Raw genomic sequence first — 20359 nt, 5'->3', positions numbered from 1 at the left:
TTTTTTTCTCTGGTTTATACACATGTGTACTACATGGATTTGTTAGATCACATTTTTTTTTCTGCCATTACAACAGCAACAAATTGTGATTTTTTTTTTTTTTTTTTTTTTTTCAATTCAACAAATCCAGCAAAATCCATTGAAATCCTTAAATATTATACATAACGTGAAACTAGAAATATTACTAACTTGGTAAAATATTATATTTAATTTAATAATCATAATTATTTTGAAATTATTCACTTAACGCGTTGATGCCAAGATACGACGAAAAAAAGAAAATTAAATTGTTTACACATCACGGGAGGGAGTGAAGAAAGCCTCGGATGACAACAAAGGTGCGATCTGGGGCATTCCTTACTATTGCTCCCTAGATGTGTAACTTACTTCTCTTCAACAGAAGCAACTTGTTTCCAATTGAAAATTTTTACATGCCCCGCAGTGCTAAGAATTCTTAGTGATTTCTTATTGAAAATTATGAATTAATTTTTGCTCTTCTTTTGTACAAAACTACATAGTTACAGTTTTATTCGGAATCACTGTCAACAACAGTCTTGATCTTTTTTAGAGTTGTGCGAGCTTTTGTAGGGGATATAGGTACATCAGATGTTGGCTCAATTTGTGACTTTCGCGGCCTTCCTCGGGTGGAACGAGCTAAAAATTTCAAATGTTAATTAGAAAATCACCAAGATTCATCTTTATCAATTATTTGAAACACTTACTTTCAGAGATCACGTTGTTTTTGTCCAACTCTGCAACTTCTTTTTTTGTTTCATTTTTTATTCTCAGCTTTTTGCATTTATCCAGAGTCGGACTCCCCACCATTCCGTTATCTTCAAGGAATGCATTCAAACGTCTTACTTTGGCAGCATCTGTCTTGCAATCTTTTAATAGAGTGTTGTAACATTTCACTCGTATTCCTGCAGTTCTGATGAATTTTTTCAATTTCTCTATCTTTTTGATGTTACGAGTCTGAAATTCATAATCAAAAACATAAGATCATTCTTGCACATTACAAGCATAAATTGTCAATATAAAGTACTTTTAGAATAAAATAATAATATGATATACTTACACTAGCCTTCCTTTTCTTCCCACTTTTGACGTCTTCATCCTCATCGTCATCACTTTTTTCATCCGATACCTCGCTAGCTGAGTTTTCATCGTTAATAGAATCATTTTGGTTTTCAGAATCCTTATCCTCTTTCTCCTTCTTTTGCTCCTCTTCCTTTTTTTCTTTTTTTTCAGCATCTTCACTATTCTTTTCAACCTTCTTTTCTTTTTTTTCGACCTTCTTTTCAACTTTTTCCTCTTTTTCTTCACCCTCCTCTTCTTCAGCCACTATTTTCCTAGGAGTTTTTGGCGGCCTTCCTCGAGGGCGACCTCTCCCCCTACTACCTTCCGGCCCTTTGGAAGGAGTCTTCTTAGCAATAGGAGACTTTTTAACTTTCTTTTTAGGAGAATAGTCATCATCATCATCTTCCGAATTAGACTCGGCACTCTTATCTGAATCAGTCATGTCCCTCAATTTCTTGGGCCTGCCGCGCTTCCTGACTGGCTTTGCCGGAGTCTTGGAACTTTCCTTTGGCTTGGTCTTGGCTTCCATAACCTTGTACTCAGATTTTTCTTCCTCCGAGGAACCCATTTCGACTTCATCTTCATTTGGTTTTTCTCTGACGATTGTGGTTTTTGTTTTAGGCTTCGAACTTTTTTCCTTCTCACTCTCTTCTTCCTCTTTGGATTCTTCATCACTGGCATTTTCTACTGTGAGCTCCATGCCGTGTATTATTTCTGAATTTTTTTTGCTAGAGGTCTTACTCATATTTTTTTCTTCGTTTGTAACTTTTTTGGATTTCTCTTTAAGTCCTTCAGCTTTCTTTGAATCTTCTTTTGATTTCTTGGCATCTTCTCTTGATTCTTTAGCATCTACTTTCGATTCTTTAGCATCTACTTTCGATTCTTTAGCATCTACTTTCGGCTCTTTAGCATCTTCTTTTAATTCTTTAGCATCTTCTTTCAATTCTTTAGCATCTTCTTTCAATTCTTTAGCATCTTCTTTCGTTTCTTTAGAGTTTTCTTTGATTTTTTTTTTGTCTTCATTAGAATCTTTCAAATCTTCTTTAGGTCCCTTTGAATCATCTTTAGATTCTTTTGAAACTTCATCCTTAAAAAAAAACATCAGATTAAAGATTTAACATTTCCAAACAAAGTAGTTAATTAATAAAGTCTTCTTACCTCCGACTTGGTCTTGTCATCATTTTCGGCAGTTGTCAATTTTTTGTTGACACCAATGGTGTCTTTTTTGTCAGCAGTGCTTTTCAAATCAAATATCTCAGTACTTTTAACATCCTGTTCAACATCTTTTTCTCCTTCATCCTTTTCTGAACTATCTTTGGTATTTTTGACATTTTTCTCAGCATCTTTATCCACAGTGTTCGATTGTTTCTCTACCTCTTGGCCATCATTCTTAGCACCCCCTTCATTGTTTTCCTCCTCTTTTTTGTCTACTGCTTTTTCACCAGCCTTACCATCTTCAGCAATATTTACATCATCAGATTTGGAAGCAATATCCGAAACCTCCATTTTTTCTTCCAAATCAGCATCTTTGTTTGCTTCGTCCTTGTTCGTCAAATCACCATTTGACTCCTTGGCATCTCCATTCGTCTGCTTAACAACTTTATCTTCGCCAACTACAGCTTCGTCCAGGCGTGGCTTCTTACTCGGCATCTCCTCTTCAGCCACTTCAGTCCTGGACCGCTTGCAAACATTTTGGCTCGTCTCCATGTTATTCTCCGACTGCTGTTGGACTTTAGTCTCGCTCTCGCTGTGTTCGGATTCAACCATTTTACAGTCAAATCAGGTTATCTGCAACAACACAATCGATGAGATGCTGACTTTGACATCGACATGCTAGTTATTGTAGTAACATGTACTTTATGCTTAAGTTATGGGAACCAAACGTAAATCAAAACAGACTACCCCTAAACGTAATCCTCGGCATAATAAAAAAGTCTGAACACTAGCAAATCTCAACAGCAACTGGGAAATTATCGCGTACACATACACTGAAATGTTATGGATGAGGAGGAAGTCACGCTATCTCGAATGTTAAATGGATTGACGAATGAATGCAAGTAGTATTTCAGAACTCTCTTGCATAGTCTTACTTTGGGCTAATATCGTTGGATCAAGTTTGTAAAAACATTGAATATTTGTGACATTTGTGACGCTAAAACAATAAAATTTACGACACAAGTCGTAGTTGCCGAGAGAATTTTAACTTTTGACCGACAGATTTCTTGGTAGGTGTACTTTTCTTTTCCTGCACCGCCGCTATCGTGATAACAACCGGACGGCGGACGGGCGGATAGAGTACACTCACACACCCACACACATACCACATACATGTGCCAACTTGTACCTACGTAAGTATGCAACGCACGCAGCTGCTGTACAGCGGTAAATCTAGATATATCCTCCTATTAAATATCGTAATAAGCATTGCAAATGTATAATGATACGGTATACAGTTAGCTAAACAAACAGCGAAGGCGGTACACGAACGATCGAAACGACTATCTTTTGCTCGAGAGGAAATCACGTAGAGAATGCGTTCAGCAGCTAACAATACACAAATTAACCCCTTGTCGCGCGCGCACCTCTCTACAACGACAATAAGAAAAAAAAAAAAAATAATGCACGTAAGACTTGCTTATTAATACTCCACCTGCTCACTAAGGTCGTTGACCTCGAGGTTATGGAGGTTAAGTTATCCAGCGGCGGGAAAACCTATTTTATTTTCCCGACCCCATAACAAAACAGAGAGATTCAAGTACGCAATTTGCGGTTTTTACATGTGTATATTTGATATACACATCTACACATGTATATGAGTATGCATGTATAATATATCTATAGATGTACGTGGGCGCACGAGGTTTTATCGCCTCGCGCGCTCTTTCTTGCGCCGTCATAACCAAAGATTCTGGCTTACCTTCGTGCGTGCAGCGGCACTTGGAGACTTTTTCTCGGGATTAATGTGCACTATCTGATTACAACTAATGGAAGTACTAATACCTAAGTAAAAAATAATAAATGTTTTTGTATAACGTTAGATTTGCGTTGATGAAAATCGCTACGTGTATATAATGGTGTACGAAACAATATCGAGCTTTCCTCTCGTGAATCGATCAAGGTAAGTAACTTTGCGCGGGACAACTCGCGAGTTGGCTGACTACTGACTTACCTATAGGCGCGCGCCAAGTCGGCAACTCCTCGCCCCTCGCGGGGCAACAAATATCATTAAAGTATACTTACGCATATTACGCAGCGGCAGCCATTGAAAGAGGAGACTGCAGTTGCAGACCTGACCGGCAAACTGCGATTAAAAAAAAATCGTCTCCCTCTCTCCCTCTTCCATACCATATAATATAAGTATACTATTGTACACTTCAATCTTCAAAATATTTTACTTCGATACTTTTCACATTACCGGACAGTAGGTACCTATAACTGAACACTCATCCAATATAAGCCGATTATTTATTAAATAAGGATTGCACACCAAATGCGAGGTAATAGGTACATTTATAAGACTTATATCTAATAATTTGAAGAGTTTGGCTTTAATAAAATAATATTTTATACTAACAATCTTACTTGGAATATCATTGCTTGATACTCGATCGCTTAAGGGGGCTCCAGCGGGAGGAGTTAGGAGGTCACAGGTAGCTTAATTGATAGATAAAAACACGCTGATTCCAACGGTGTCCTTATTTACCCCTCTAACCCTTGAAAATTTTGAGATATTTGCTCTCAAAGTTCGTAAATTATACATAGCCTCTCATGGAGCAACGTGAAAACATCGGTATTTTCTAACAATGATCGAGGAATTACATATCAGGACTGTAACTGTTTTATAGAAAAACATCTCAGCTTTCAGATGGTACCTTCAAAAATATAGGTGAGCCTGGAAATATTTGATATTTCGTTAAGTATTGATCAAGTCATTGAATTAGCAGGGTCATGACGGGATGCCATCTTGTTGTTTGTAAGGCGCGCGCTTTTGAATATTTCAGAATTATACTGCAAGTACTTACATAGGATTCATGTCATTTGTAACTCTTTTTTAATCGTGTTCTCCTATGGATTACTCACACTTATTTTTTTTTTTTTTTAATAAAATAGAACATTGAAAAACTTTAACTGCAATTATTTTTTATTTTATCACAAATTGTGTCAATAATTTTAATATTTGAAGTAACTCTTACTTTATTACTTACACTCATGGATAATAATGTGATACCATTTGTAGGATCTTTTTTATTCGCTACGTGCACAAGCTGAAAAAGCGATCGCAGCAATACTTACCTGTGCTAATATGTGAAACTAAACGATATGTTTGTATTCTGCTAGCAGACTGCTAAGCATTACTATTAGCTATAAAAGCAAAAAAAAAACTAAGCATTACTATCATCAGAAAGTGATGTGTTTATACATCGACAACCATTCTAAGGGTTAAATTTTTAATAATATTATGAGTAGTATGTACATATTTTACTCATGCATGTTCATTTTAAAAACGCAATGAAATACATTGGATACTGTGTATATTTATTAGGATGCCTGTACATGGAAGACCTGCTGTTTGGCAACTTCCCGTCAAAGCTCTCTGGTCTCAGTAAATGGGGTCACGTGATGAACCTCTCTCTCTCACTCTCATGAGACGATGAGACCAGAGAGCTTTGACGGGAAGTTGCCAAACAACAGGTCTTCCATGTACAGGCACCCTTACCTTACATACAATCCAATATACTTGATTTGACTGGGTTTTTTTTTTTTTTTAATTTTTTTATGCATTTCCTCTTTACAAGTATATTTATGTGGTTGGTTTTTACGATTATTTAATGATGTAATACATACCTAGGTACTTAAGGTCCAGTTCGGTTATTATCATTACCTAGTATATCATCTGAGAGTTGGAATCTTAAGTTGTTTTCCTAATTGCCAGGGCGATTTAGTGTAAGCCGATGAAGAATTGAGGCAGTAAGTGGTAGGTGTACATACCTAGGTGTACTTAATGCTTAAGAGGAGAGGAGTTGACTTATGCTAAAACAATTTTGAATCACAAAAATGCGTAAGTACTTAGATGTTTAATAAGATAGCTCGAAACTGTTATTCGTGACGCGATAATAATTCATAAGAGATAAAATGATCACTTTTTAATATGCCCCATACTGCACTGCTTGTCGTTGAACATTTTTCGTGTTCGTTAAATAATTACATATGCTGCAATTTTACTTAGTTGAGAGTTTTCAATTTTATATAAAATTAACTTCAATTTGTTTTACGTTGCAGCAATTTGTGAAACAATCATGTATCCAAATTCACACCAAGAACACACAAAAATTACAATACAAAACATTAATTTAATTTTTTTTAACTTGTCATAAATATGTACACAATACTCCCACACATTTCTCATTAGACACTATCTCTTACGATGTTTGCTTTCAAACTGTTGTCTCAAAAACTTCAATCCAGCAGCAATCTGATCCTCAACATTTACATTGGACACCAAATCTAAAATTTATGAATAATGCTGTTAATTGAATATTATATATAACTAATATTTCGAATCAGAAACTTGTTATAAAATATTTTTTAAATGAAATTCATTTGATAAAAATTAAGATTTTTTTTTCTAATACAAATGGTAGATGTACTTAAAAATTTTAAGTTGCAGTCAATAAAATATTGAAAAACCTTGATATTTATACCAACCTTTGGAAATTTGTGGGATATCTATTGGAGCAGGTGGAGATAATGGTCCTATACAATTGTCTGAAGATGGTGGTACGGGGCCTATAAAATCTTCATTAGGCAATAAAGGAGGTACCGGTTCTCTAAAAGCTTCCAAAGGTGGTGGTACTGGTCCAATATAACATTCTTCAGTCAATGTAGGAGGTGCCGGTCCTATGTAATCTGTAGATAGTAGCATTGGTCCTGTAAAATTTATATTCAAAGGTGGTGGCACAGACCTATCAAAACTTTCTACACTGAAAAGTTGTGGCGCAGGTTCCATAACACTCGATTTGTTTTGATGTGGAGCCTTATGATCAATCACATCCGAGTCTTCGTTCAAAGATTCGCCTATATTTGTTGAATCTTTCAAGGATCTATTACTATTTAAAGTTTCACCCTGTTCAAAGTTCTTGTATGTTGGTGCAAACTCATCTATCCTTTCTTTTCTCTTCTTTTGCACCCATTCATCTTGGGACATGACATACCATTTATTTCTTTTACCCAATAATTCACCAAAGGCCTTCACCTTGTCCTCGATAACTTCAAGTTTTTTCCTAGCTACTTCATCCTGACTGCTTTCCTTGCTATCGACATTTTTACTGCTCTCGTCATTTTCTTTCTCTTTCTGAGCTTCTACACTTCCCACAACGATCTCTTTTTTGCCATTGTCTTCTTGATTTGATGCCTCGTTACTGTTTTCAGTTTTGTCTTCCTCAGCATCCTCAAGAGGCAGTCCAGCTCTGAGCCTCTGCCTGATTCTGGCAGCTTTCAGTCTGTTCTGCTGTATTTTTTCTTTCATCTCCAGTATTCTCTGATTTTCCTGCTGCTTTCGCTCAGTTTCTTTTCTCAATTTGACCAAACTTTCTTGCTGCTTGGCTCTCTCTTCTTCGTCTTGAGAAAAGGCAAAATACCCAACACCATGAGATCTCGCTTCGTCAAACAGAATATCCTGATAATGAATGTCAGCCTTGTTGGCTAGCTTAGCAGTTTGTTCTTCCCACTTCCTCCTCATGACGTCGATAGTTGGTTCTTTCATGGGCTCCCTGTCTTCGAAAAACTGCACTTGCTCTTTAGCTCTCTTTGGTGGAACCTCTACAATTGTTTTTCTCAGATCATCATCCTTCTCCCGCATCTTTGGCAGATCTTCGCGCAAGCACTTCCTCGAACGCCCAAAGCAATCCGTGTACTCCACCCACTCACTGTCAGAATCATCGTAGTCACTCGCGTAATCATCATCGTCTTTTTCGTTATCTCTACACCTGTCCTCTTCATCGGAGTGATCCGACCAGTCTGGCTTGTTCTCGAAATCCACAAGGAAATTTGGATTGATGGTGGTGTGTGACTTTGACAGCTGGGAGTATAACCTAGATTTTGCCTGCAGCATCAGCTGTGACTTTTTGTGGGCTTTCATAGTCTCGGGATCCTCGTCCCTCTCTTCTTTCTCCTCCCTTCGTTTTTTTCTTTCTTCCTTTTTTTGCTCCTTTTGTGATTTCCTGTTGATCTTTTCCCTCTGTTTGTTGAGGTACTGGACATTTTGCTGGCTCGCCTTTGCTTCCTCGACTTCGCTTTTTTTCCGCAACAATTCTGCTTTCAGTCCGACCAAGGACGACTGGTGCACATTTATCTTACTCTCGATGTTCATCCTGACGATTTAAATTGCACGTTTGGTAAATCAAAACTTTTTTTCACAACGCTTTGACATTTTTGTTATCGGTATAACTTCATCGTCTGTTTGTTACTTGTAGCAGAAGCTAAACCAGCGCGCGCATCATATCGCCAGCAGCAAAAAATTTGGCGCGTTTCTATAAACTATGAGTGTTAGTATAGTGGGAATAAAATTATTTATGTCTCATCGTTTTCTTACATATTTTTTTAAAAAAGCACATGTCAATACGAAAAAAACAACTTAATTAGCTTAATTTCACGCAAAAATATAACTTAGAAGTGGTAAAGCATTTCTCTAAAAACGTTATTTCGACGCCCTGGACGAAGACTATAATATATGCTGTGTTTGGTCTCGGACGAAGACAATTATATGACCTTCTCTGGAGTCCAGACGTAAACTATGCCTTTTTCCCTAAGCTTGGATTTATTGGAACTACGTTTACAAATTCTTACACACACCTGAATTTTAAACAAAACAAAATTGGAAGCAGGAGCATCGCATACTTCGTACTTACATCGCAATTCACATGATCACCAAATTACAAAAGCAATGCTGCTAGTAACACTTCACGTAAATCCAAATTTAACGTTTAAGATTGAGAACTTCAAGTGCTTCCATGATAAAATTAAATGCTTCAAGTGTATATTATATATACAACTCTTGAATACTTTGATTAACAGATATGGCAATTCTTATAACATTATTTATATAAGTAGATGATTTTTGACAGCATGAAGAGGAGGGTACAGCGGTATCATCGTGGTGCCAGTCGAGGTGCCAGTAGCACCGAAAATCGGTAAAAGACTATTTGCTTCGAAAATAAAATGTAAATGCTTATAAGAAAATTATGAAAAATTCTCTTTTACGCTTTTCAATTTTTTGTAAAATATGGTTAATTTGATACTGTAAACGTAAAATATTTTATTAGTCATTTTAGAACAGAAACAATAATAATTTATACGAAGATGCAAAAAAACTGTACAGTTCTCATCCAAGCTAATAAACAAGCATAGTTATCGTCCGGACGCGAGAAAAGGGCATAGTTTTCGTCTCGGTTTTCGTTCAAACTCGGGAAAAAGGAGTAGTCTTCATCTAGACTCAAAAAAGAGCATAGTCTTCGTCTGGGACCAAAAAAGGACACTGCAGTCTTTGCCTGGGACCAAAAAAGGGTATAGTCTTCGTCTGGGACCAAAAATGGAATAGTTTTCGTCTGGGACCAAAAAAGGGCACAGTCTTCGTCTGGGACCAAAAAAGGACACTGCAGTCTTTGCCTGGGACCAAAAATGGAATAGTTTTCGTCTGGGACCAAAAAAGGGCATAGTTTTCGTCTTCGCCCGGAACGTCGAACCCCATAACTTATTTTAAAGCATGGATCTTAAGCTTCGAAAAGAAATTTTGAGCTCGTCTTTGAGTTCTATATATCCAATGAGAAGCCAAGTAATGAACGAAAAATCATAGAAAAACCGCCATTTTTCAATCTTTTTGCACTATAAATTGGCAACATCTCAGGCGCGAATCGGAAATTTTCAAAAATTCTTGATCGGACACATTTCTGATAAATGAACGATCAACTCTTTTGGTTAATCTGCTTAAAAATATTACCTACTGTTTTTCACAGCGTCCCAAGCGGAAATAATTTCTTTCGATAAGTTGGTTATAATTACTTTTTAAAATTAGTAGAAAATAAAAAAAAAATAATAACAGTTTTTAACATCTAGAACTGTCCATCAAAAGTTAGTATTAAAACTTTTTAATCCTTATTATTAGTTATTACTTTTTTTTTGTTCGCGAGATCAAACGGTCCAACCGTGCCCAAGAACATATTTTTTATTATCTTTTATTACTTTTTTTTCCATCTAATACAAAATATAAAACAATAAAAATAATCTATTATTAACAATTATTAATAGCTATAAGTTTTTGATAAATCTTAAAAGTTAAGTATGAGATAGTGATAATTAATCATGGAAGTTCTTTTTAATAGTTACTACTTTTCCTACCTCGGGCGTTTTTGAGAGGCTGGTTTACCTACGTTTTTATTGAAGGTTGTTGTATAGTCGATATAGTTGACTTTCATTCAAATTACAATCCTGATGTACTAGAAGACAACGAACAGTTAAACATAATTTTTAAAATAGTTTTTTTACTGAGTATATGAATACTAACGTTGTAAAAAAAAAAAAAAAAATACAGAAAATACAAACTTTCTGTTTTTGTGTACTTTTTTGCGACCTGTTTGATGCTCTGAAAATTAAAGAAAATATTTTAACACATCAACAAATCGGTTCTGTTTTAGATTTACGTATAATCGAGGAAAATTTATTATAGCTCCTGATGTTTTATATTTTAGAATTCATATACTGTTATGTCTAAAACTCAATTACTATATGATCTAAATAACGATAGTTCATAAAAATAGCCCAAAACCCATTTAACGGTACTGATATTAATTGATCAAAAGAATGTATTTAAACTTACATTTTTGCATGGATTTGGCCCCTTTTTTCCAATAAAAACATACAAAGAAGGATATGAAATGACTGAAGAGTCGCACTTGTAAAGAATAAAAAATTGTTTTTATTGCGTGCTTGGATGTAAATTACAGTTTCTTTATGCGCCGAACCTCAGTCCGCTAAATCTCTATGTATATATGTATATATATATATTTATAAGTAAATGTATGTATATGAAAAATCTTAAAAGCTGCGTTGTCTTTTGGATCGTCGCAAGTTACGTTGGATTGATATGCAAATGCATCAAGTCTTGTGCAGTTAAAAAATTTATTATTGACGTCGTCACACGAGAGTCAAAATGTTCCAACGCAACAGCAACTATTGACGTTATAGGTAAGTATTCGTTTTTAGGTAAACGTACATCATACGCATGCATGTATACATTATACCTTTGCACCTAAGAACTAATATAAGAGCATGTGTGTGATGTGTATGAGTGTTTCATGAAAAAATTTGTTTTTCACCTAACTACGTATATTATACATCATAAAAACGCCTAATATCTACATGTATTACGCATATGTTAAAAATCTACGTGTAAAAACCTATATAAAAGTTAAAAAATTTTTTGTTTACCATTTAAAAATGCAAAACTTAACGCTTCAACTAAATCACAGCTTAAAAATATATTACAATCTACGAGTATCACAAATATATATATGTAATGTGTATGTATAATATGTATATTTGTAATATCACTATTGCGTCTGATTATATTACTATTATGGCTATTATTAATATATATATATATTATTTGATAAATCTATTAAAACGATTCCTTTGCTCACTATAATTATGTTATAGTTCACTATAATATATATCATCATCCTCGTTAGCATCTATAGGTTTTCTGTTTATTTTTTTACACAAGCATTCTACAACCTAAGTATACACTTTCGTCGTTACTCTAATAGTTACCTTTTTTTTTTTTTTTTTTTTTTCGCTATTCGCACATCACAAAGATGTACTTGTCAACAAAACTAATTTGTTTTGTTTTTTCGCTCCACTATACATATGTAATATACGACGCGAAGCTTGCAAAAACAAAAACATCTAGATGAGTTGGAAAAAAAAAAAAAAAACTCCCAGCTCAGTATTTAAGCGTCTGGAGGTCGCGCACTCCCGGCAGGCAAAAGAGCTTCTGCAAGTTCTTGTAGGTGCGCGGCCCGGCGAGGAAGAGGGCGAGGCACTGCCTCTTGAACCCCGGCGTGTACTCCCGGTCGGCGGTCTTTTTCTTGAACAATTGGGCCTGCACCTTTATGAACTCGGACGTCTCCCTCGGGAAGAACCTCTCGGTGAGCAGCTCGTACTGCTCGAGGGTGACGCTCTCCAGGCCGCCCTTCCGGCACCCCGGTGCCACCTCCCTCGCCTTGTCCCCTTTGCCGCCGCGCAGGTGCTTCCCCGTCCTCTTGCCCGGCTTCATCACCGTGCTCTCCACCGAGACGCCGTAGTCGTTGTCGCAACAAGCGCTGTCCTCGTCGTCCTCGGTCTGAGTGCAGGCCTCTTTGATGCGGACTCGGTCGTCTGCTTGTCGGATGGCTTCCAGGGAGTCGAAGGCGTTGGTTATGTTGCCGAGCAGCATCGGCTGGTGCAGGTCGTCGAGTATGTCGTCGGGGAGCTCGGGTGACTCGGCGCCGGGGGCGTTGATCAGCGACGTTGGCAGGGAGTTTATGAGGTCGTGGTAGCTTAGCGCCTCGATGGAGAAATTGCTCGGGTTGTCGTTGTCTATGTCGATGGCCAGGGCTGCTGCTGCTGTTGCGTTGTTGTTGTTGTTGTTGTTGGATTTTTTGCTCGAGTAAATGTGGTCGGGTGATGGGTGTTGGTTTGTGTTTTGCGGGCACTCGTCGGGGGCGGGCTCGTTTATTCGGATGCCCGTGGCTTTGAAAAATTCGTCCGCCGAGATTTTTTCTGTGGAAGACGGCGTGAGGAGAAGGGGAAACACAACAACAACAACAAAAAACAACACGTGCATGTTATATATATACAGAGTGTACTTTCATGTTTATACGATATTTGTAAGTATGGTACTATAGATCTAATGGAACGTTAAGACTATAAGCTATATGTGTGGCTATGATATTTGGGCTAAACTATATAGGTGGGGATTTCTACGAAAGTCACTTTTTTTCTTTCAAGAGCGTCTGAATTTTCATTTCTTTTTTTTCTGTTTGGCTCTAAAACAACTAAATTTAATGGTGTTTCTCTTGAATTTTGTTGTTTCGCTGACGGAATTATGATAATGGAAAAAAAAATTGTGTATTAATTTGTTGTTAAAACAAAACGAGATCATTTATAATTTTTTGTTCGTTTTTTAATTTAAAATATGAATTTTTTATTTCGTCTATTAAGAAACAAAGCATACGTCGCAAGTACTGTTCAGTTAAAAAAAAAAAATTTGAATTATATTAATAATTTAAATTTTTTTAATATTGTTAAAAAAAATTCGAAAAAACGATAATTTTGTTATTTGCGTTATCGAAAAAATAAAACTAAAAAAAAAATTCGTTTTTAGCGTGCGCATGTTTAGTGATAATCTCGTAAAAAATCTTAGTGGGTTTTGTGTTACCATGTAAAACAAAGCTTAGTAAGCATGATATTTTTATTAAAGTTTAAAAAAAAAAAAACTCTCGTTTTATGAATGAAGGAGACAAAATCATAAATAATTTTAATTAGTCTCTAATACTTAATTTTCAATAACGATTTCAATGTATTACGTTTTTAAAAACGAAACATAATTTTTTAACTTTTTTATTCGTAAAATTGAAATATTCTCATGAGCAAAATTAAATTTTTTATATTTTTAAAAACTGGAAAAAAATTCTTCCACTTTTTGCCACCGATACAACAATTTTTTGCTCAGTATTTTTAGAAGAAATATATATATATATATATTTATAAAGACAATTGAATATTTTTTACCTTTTAAAAAAAAACCTCATCTCAATTTATCGTGACTGTTTCGTAGAAATCCCCCAACTAAAAAACAGAGTTCTGAACTGAACAGCTTAAACTTTGTATCTCTAAACTAATACTTTTATCTTGAATTCACTCACAAACCGTCTATAAAATACAAATAAAAAATTACTTTGAAACAAAAATAACAACCTTCGACTACCGAGCTCAAATCCTTATTAAAATATAAACAACTCATGCAGCTTAAGTACGTATAATATTACATCAACACTCACGGACCGCTTCGCCGCGGCTGAAACCCTATATTATACCCGCGGTAATAAATCGATAACCGTACAGCATTGTGATCGCAGTGACAAATGTCACGACGACACAAGTGCACGTAAGGTAACGAGTAGAAAAAAAAAAAAAAAAGAAAAAAGAAAACCACACTCACGTAAAATGCAATTGCCGAGCAGTTTGGCAACGGTGTCCTGATGGCACGTGTCGGACTGGAGGAGCTGCTGGTCGGGCGAGTCCTCGGCGGCCGCCTCCTCGGGCGGCTCGAGCTGCATCGGCACGGAATTCGGCTGCAGTCTGTTTCTCAGGTCGTTGAGGAACATCGTGTCGGCGAAGTGCTTAGCGCACACCCTGTAGCTGTTGAACAACTCGAGCGGCGTCTTCTCCAGGAGGTCCCCCCGGTCGCACGCCCTCACCCATTGCTTCGACCTAGAGATTTTTTTTTTTTTTTTTTTTTTTTTCACACAATATTCATATTATGTAAGTATACACGGCGCGTGGCGGCCGATTGCGAAACACACGCGAGGGATATACTTGCCTCTGGGGATCTTTGGGGAAGCGGAAGAAGCTGCGCTTGTCGCGCCTCGACAGACCCCGGCAGTTCTTGAAGGCGCAGTAGTAGCCACCCTTTTTGCTCATCCTCAGGTGGACGAGCCCTTAGCTGCGGTATGGGCTTCTGCTGCGGTCGTTTTGCCTCCCGTCTTGGACCGTTTTCTAATTGACGATCATCGCGTATATAGGCCAGGAAAAAAGAGTGAAAAGAAAAGATAGACAGAGAGAAGAAAAGAAGAAATTTGACGGACGGACGGTTCTGTACTGCCGACGAGGTGAGTGGGTTGTGCTCACATACCCCGTGGCGCGCGCGCGAGAGAGCTTTTTTTTTTTTTTTTTTAATCTGCAGTGCAGGACGACTGCATATTGCGATGCACACGGCAGTGGTGGAGAGAACATGCCTGTGAGTATTGTGTATGTGCATGCGGACACTCTCGCGCGAGCTTGAAAGTTGCACCCTATTATACACCCCCCACTTTTAGAGCTTGCGCAAGCGCCTACAGTGCACCCACCCACCACCCTGCACTGTCGGGGATGTTGTGTATATGTTATATACCTAGTGGTAGGTCGTGCACATATTGTCTGTTTCTTTCTTTCTTACGCTTATGTGAAAATTGGCCAATGAATCGGGGAAAATCCACCAAAGTGCCAAAAAGGGGGTTGCGGCTGTGAGGAATCATACATGGGTGATTCTGTCGTAAGTGGCTCAAAATGCCTTAAAGAATCGTTTAAAAAAAATTTGGTTGAAAACATTATTTTTCATAGTAGTTCTATCTCAAATACCATCCACAACAAATATCTAAAGCGATTCTACTACAAAGTTTTTGCTTGTGAAGTTAAAGTGTTTTTATCCAAATAAAATAAAAGCTATAGGAATGAGCCCTATTGATTTAAAAAAAAAATTTCATTTCAGTTACAGTGCCTCCGTTCAAAAGTTATAGCTGTTTAAGTAGGAGCGATAAAAATCGTTAAAAATGAGACTTCGAAGGCTTTTGCGGACATTCGTAATTAAAAAAAAATCCCTATATATCTTTTGATTGGTGGCACCAAATTCAACAAGTTTTTTTTTTTTTAATCAATAGAGCTTTATTTCAGCAGTCATTTGAGTCTATTTTGGACCATCTAAAATAATGTACTCCTTCGCTACTAGTGTTGGAAGTACAACTGATATTCATCGACGTATCTTGCCAATTAGACCAAACGCCAAGACCCGTGTCTCATGTTTTATCCCAACAATACTAGATTTTTACAGTTCCGATGCAGGAAAGCTAGAAAAAGAAGAGACACTTTTACCATTGAGGGGTACGGAAGTGACATTTCGGGCTTTAGAGTACTTTTGCGGTTCGAAGACGTAATATAAACGATTTTTTGCTTACAAAACACCTGTCGTCAATAAATAATACAAGAAAAAAAATGTTCCTTACATACATGAGTAACAGAGTAGTAGGTCCTATTTTTGCACACGAAATTGAAAATTAAAATATGTGTCATTTAGAGAGATTAGAATTTTTTACAACTTTGGATTGTGCGTTTGTACTGTTAACATGTGAGACTAAAAAGTGCCCACTAAAAGGAGTTACGAAATACAACAGTGTGATTTTCAAAGTGATTTCCACTATCATCGACATTTCAGTTCTTATTGTGGAACAATTAATATTTGATGAAAACTCTTGCTTATAGATTAAAAATTAATATTATTATGGCATAAATGTAGCATACGACGTCTATACTTGACAATGTTTGTGCGAGGACAGGGCAGAAAAGCTTTTCTTTCCAACAAGGAGATTTTAGGCGTGAAATTTAGATTGGGACAAGGTATGGAAGAGATATTTTGACTATATTTTCTTTATTATCTTATTAAGGAGTCAATGTACATATAAAGCTTAAAAGTTTTTTCCAAGAAAGTTTAACACTTTTAACATAACTTCACGCAATTTCAACATTCAATTTTAGTTTCTTGTAGTAGCATGTGCCCTGGGCACAAAATTGGCCACTTAAGGTAGTAGTCGAGCACTCTGCAGTGCGTGCCATAATGCGCTGTAGCGTATGCGTATACTATATATATCGTTTCGACAACTATCTCGAAAAATGACAACGTTGTAGGAGCGAATTTCACTGAATTTATCAACTTTGCAAAGCTCGAACAACAAAACTATACTGCTGAGCCCTTTTAAATTGGAACCACAGTTGCTTTATAATATAAATTATATCATACTATTTTTTACGAAACATTGTAAGAAGCGTTTTAGAGATATAAGCAATTTCGTTCACAAATCGACCCCCAATCCGGCGCTTTCTTATACCTCCTGTGTTAAAAGTTCAACATTAAAACTTTAATATCTCCAAAACTATACCGCTAAGCCTCTTCAAATTTTGGCTCATGATAAATAATAGCAATCTTAAGGCACACACAAAATTTTAGAAAAATCGTAAGAAAAGTGTTTTTGATCGACTACTACCTTAAGGTAGAATCGACCACATATGCTTACTTTTGCTTTTTTTACGTTGTGCGTAGAAAAATTGATTATTTGAGATTTAAAAAAAAATTTTTTTATTTATTTATTTTTTTAATCTACCGGGTTGGTTGGGCATGAATTATTTGGTACTTATTGATTTGTTTAACAAAAAATTTTTTTTTCATCAAATCTCAATAGGTTTAATCTTGTTATTAGGTTCTATCTTTTTATTATTGCTTGCTCTCATTAGCTATAATGTTGAAAAATTGATTAATTTTTTCATGTATTTCGTTTTACGGCAGTGCACTAATACTTAATAATAGTCATGCGGGTATATTATTTTCATGAATAAAAAATAACTGATCATAAGAATTGTAACATTTCAGATTTGAGATAGTAAAATGTAATAAGTGATTTTATTTTTAATTATCAGTTGTTTCCATTGACTTCATATTGTTCTATGCTTTTTGGAATTACATTTATAACGAAAAAAAATTAAATAAAAAAATATTACTGACTAAACTTTATTACTTGTCTAAAATCTGAACTTTTATAACTCTTATTATACCAGCTCTTACTTTTTATTCATGAAATAATATCCGCTTGGGATCTTCTGCACATTGTAAGATATGATAACTTTACTCTTAAAGCTTATCAACACTAATAAATTATTTTTAGAAACAACTCCTTGGTACTAAAAAATAATGTAATAAATAAAAAATACTCTGTGGCGTGGCAAATAATTTTAAACATAAGATATAAAAAATAAATATTTTTATTTTTAAATGTAACATTACAGGCATTCGCAATCTTTTTATTACCAACTTAGTCATTAAGCTAAATTTCATGTGCAGCAAAGAGAAAAATTCTCATGACTTGTACTAATCAACTCAAAATCTTCCTAAATCGTTAAAGTCCTATAAATTAATACCAACCTGAGTGTCTAAATCTATATTAACTCCAACGCTTTGTAAACCATCTTTACCGCAGTGACTTGGAATTTTTACACCTGCAAAACCAATATTTTTTTTGGAATCCAAGTCAATAGATTTGACTGATCCTAAGTTGACCCCAAGATCCAAAAGTCCTGTATGACCACGCTTGTGTGTACTTTCTGTATAGATGGCTGTTTTTCCGGTACCAACGTTGTCAGATGCTCCAACATTAACACCAAGGTCTAACAAACCACCTTTTTTATTGTGACCCAGATTAGATCCACCGCCAATACCAATGGTTTTGTCCACATTGGTGTTTATTGATTTGTCTAATCCTAAGTTGACCCCAAGATCCAAGAGTCCTATATGACCCTGCTTGTTTGTACTTTCTGTATGGATGGCTGTTTTTCCGGTACCAACGTTGACAGATGGTCCAACAGTAATACCAAGGTCCAACAAACCACCTTTTTTATGGTGACCCAGATTAGATCCACCGCCAATACCAATGGTTTTGTCAACATTGGTGTTTAAGGATTTGTCTGATCCTAAATTGACCCCAAGATCCAAAAGCCCTGTATGACCGCGCTTGTGCGTACTTTCTGTATAGATGGCTGTTTTTTTGACACCAACGTTGTCAGATGCTCCAACATTAACACCAAGGTCTAACAAACCACCTTTTTTATTGTGACCCAGATTGGATCCACCGCCAATACCAATGTTTTTGCCAATATTGGTATTTATGGATTTGTCTGTTTTTAGGTTTGCACCGAGATCAACTAGTCCTATGCGACCGCGATTTAAGTTACTGCCTTCAAAGTCAACTGTTTTTTGCGTATCGACATTAGCAGATGGTCCAACATTAACGCCAATGTCTAACGAACCACCATTATTATTGTTGCTAAGATCCAACAGTCCATGATTGAGTTTACTACCCGCATACTTAGCCGTTTTAATGGTATTGACACCAGCAGATGCTCCAACATTAACACCAAGGTCTAAGAATCTACCTTTTTTATCATGGCTGAGATTAGAAATACCGTTTATGTCAATAATTTTTTTGTCAACATTGGAATTTATGGATTTGTCTGTTTCCAAATTGACACCGAGATTCACAAGTCCTATGTGTCCGTGATTCAGTCTACTACGTTCATAGTTAACTGATTTTTGGGTATTGACATTAGCACTTGCTCCAACATTAACACCAAGATCTAATAAACCACCATTTTTATTGTTGCGAAGATCCAAAAGTCCTGTATGACCGCGCTTGTGCGTACTTTCTGTATAGATGGCTGTTTTTTCGACACCAACGTTGACAGATGGTCCAACATTAACACCAAGGTCTAACAAACCACCTTTTTTATTGTGACCCAGATTAGATCCACCGCCAATACCAATGGTTTTGTCCACATTGGTGTTTATTGATTTGTCTAATCCTAAGTTGACCCCAAGATCCAAGAGTCCTATATGACCCTGCTTGTTTGTACTTTCTGTATGGATGGCTGTTTTTCCGGTACCAACGTTGTCAGATGCTCTAACATTAACACCAAGGTCCAACGAACCACCTTTTTTATGGTGACCCAGATTAGATCCACCACCAATACCAATGGTTTTGTCAATATTAGTGTTTAAGGATTTGTCTGATCCTAAGTTGACCCCAAGATCCAAAAGTCCTGTAAAACCGCGCTTGTGCGTACTTTCTGTATAGATGTCTGTTTTTCCTGTACCAACGTTGTCAGATGCTCCAACATTAACACCAAGGTCTAACAAACCACCTTTTTTATTGTGACCCAGATTAGATCCACCGCCAATACCAATGGTTTTGTCAACATTGGTGTTTAAGGATTTGTCTGGTCCTAAGTTGACCCCAAGATCCAAAAGTCCTGTATGACCGCGCTTGTGCGTACGTTCTGTAAGGATGTCTGTTTTTCCTGTACCAACGTTGACAGATGGTCCAACATTAACACCAAGGTCTAACAAACCACCTTTTTTATTGTGACCCAGATTAGATCCACCGCCAATACCAATGGTTTTGTCAACATTGGTGTTTAAGGATTTGTCTGGTCCTAAGTTGACCCCAAGATCCAAAAGTCCTGTATGACCTCGCTTGTGCGTACTTTCTGTATAGATGGCTGTTTTTTCGACACCAACGTTGACAGATGGTCCAACATTAACACCAAGGTCTAACAAACCACCTTTTTTATTGTGACCCAGATTAGATCCACCGCCAATATCAATGGTTTT

The 20359-nt window shown here is 36.4% G+C and overlaps 3 protein-coding genes across 5 annotated transcripts; all 3 read right to left on the bottom strand.

Annotated features, from left to right (window-relative positions):
- Positions 1-95: 95 nt before the first annotated feature.
- On the bottom strand, positions 96-4367 carry LOC106643067 (uncharacterized). 3 transcript variants are annotated; one of them, XM_089589149.1, is made up of 5 exons: positions 4318-4367; positions 2236-2865; positions 1076-2164; positions 723-972; positions 96-654 (listed from the first exon to the last, which is right to left on the bottom strand). In XM_089589149.1, exons 2-5 carry the CDS (start codon positions 2842-2844, stop codon positions 527-529), a joined length of 2076 nt encoding a protein of 691 aa, XP_089445275.1. In that variant the 5' UTR covers positions 2845-2865; positions 4318-4367; the 3' UTR covers positions 96-526. The 3 variants fall into 3 exon arrangements, with proteins under 3 accessions (XP_089445275.1, XP_023248378.2, XP_023248382.2); XM_023392610.2 differs by lacking the exon at positions 4318-4367 and adding an exon at positions 3995-4225; XM_023392614.2 differs by lacking the exon at positions 4318-4367 and adding an exon at positions 3728-3821.
- Positions 4368-6451: 2084 nt separating this feature from the next.
- On the bottom strand, positions 6452-8522 carry LOC106643076 (uncharacterized). Its single transcript, XM_014358052.2, has 2 exons — positions 6784-8522; positions 6452-6582 (listed from the first exon to the last, which is right to left on the bottom strand). Exons 1-2 carry the CDS (start codon positions 8444-8446, stop codon positions 6491-6493), a joined length of 1755 nt encoding a protein of 584 aa, XP_014213538.2. The 5' UTR covers positions 8447-8522; the 3' UTR covers positions 6452-6490.
- A 3500-nt stretch (positions 8523-12022) lies between these two features.
- Positions 12023-14935, bottom strand: LOC106643068 (uncharacterized). Its single transcript, XM_014358041.3, has 3 exons — positions 14714-14935; positions 14333-14604; positions 12023-12891 (listed from the first exon to the last, which is right to left on the bottom strand). Exons 1-3 carry the CDS (start codon positions 14812-14814, stop codon positions 12074-12076), a joined length of 1191 nt encoding a protein of 396 aa, XP_014213527.2. The 5' UTR covers positions 14815-14935; the 3' UTR covers positions 12023-12073.
- Positions 14936-20359: the final 5424 nt, after the last annotated feature.

Source organism: Copidosoma floridanum, unplaced genomic scaffold (assembly GCF_036245765.1).
Source record: "Copidosoma floridanum isolate Cflo_tuat_1 unplaced genomic scaffold, Cflo_Japanese_pri ptg000007l, whole genome shotgun sequence".
In the NCBI taxonomy this organism is placed as follows: Eukaryota; Metazoa; Arthropoda; class Insecta; order Hymenoptera; family Encyrtidae; genus Copidosoma; species Copidosoma floridanum.
This window is presented reverse-complemented; position numbering and strand designations above follow the sequence as displayed.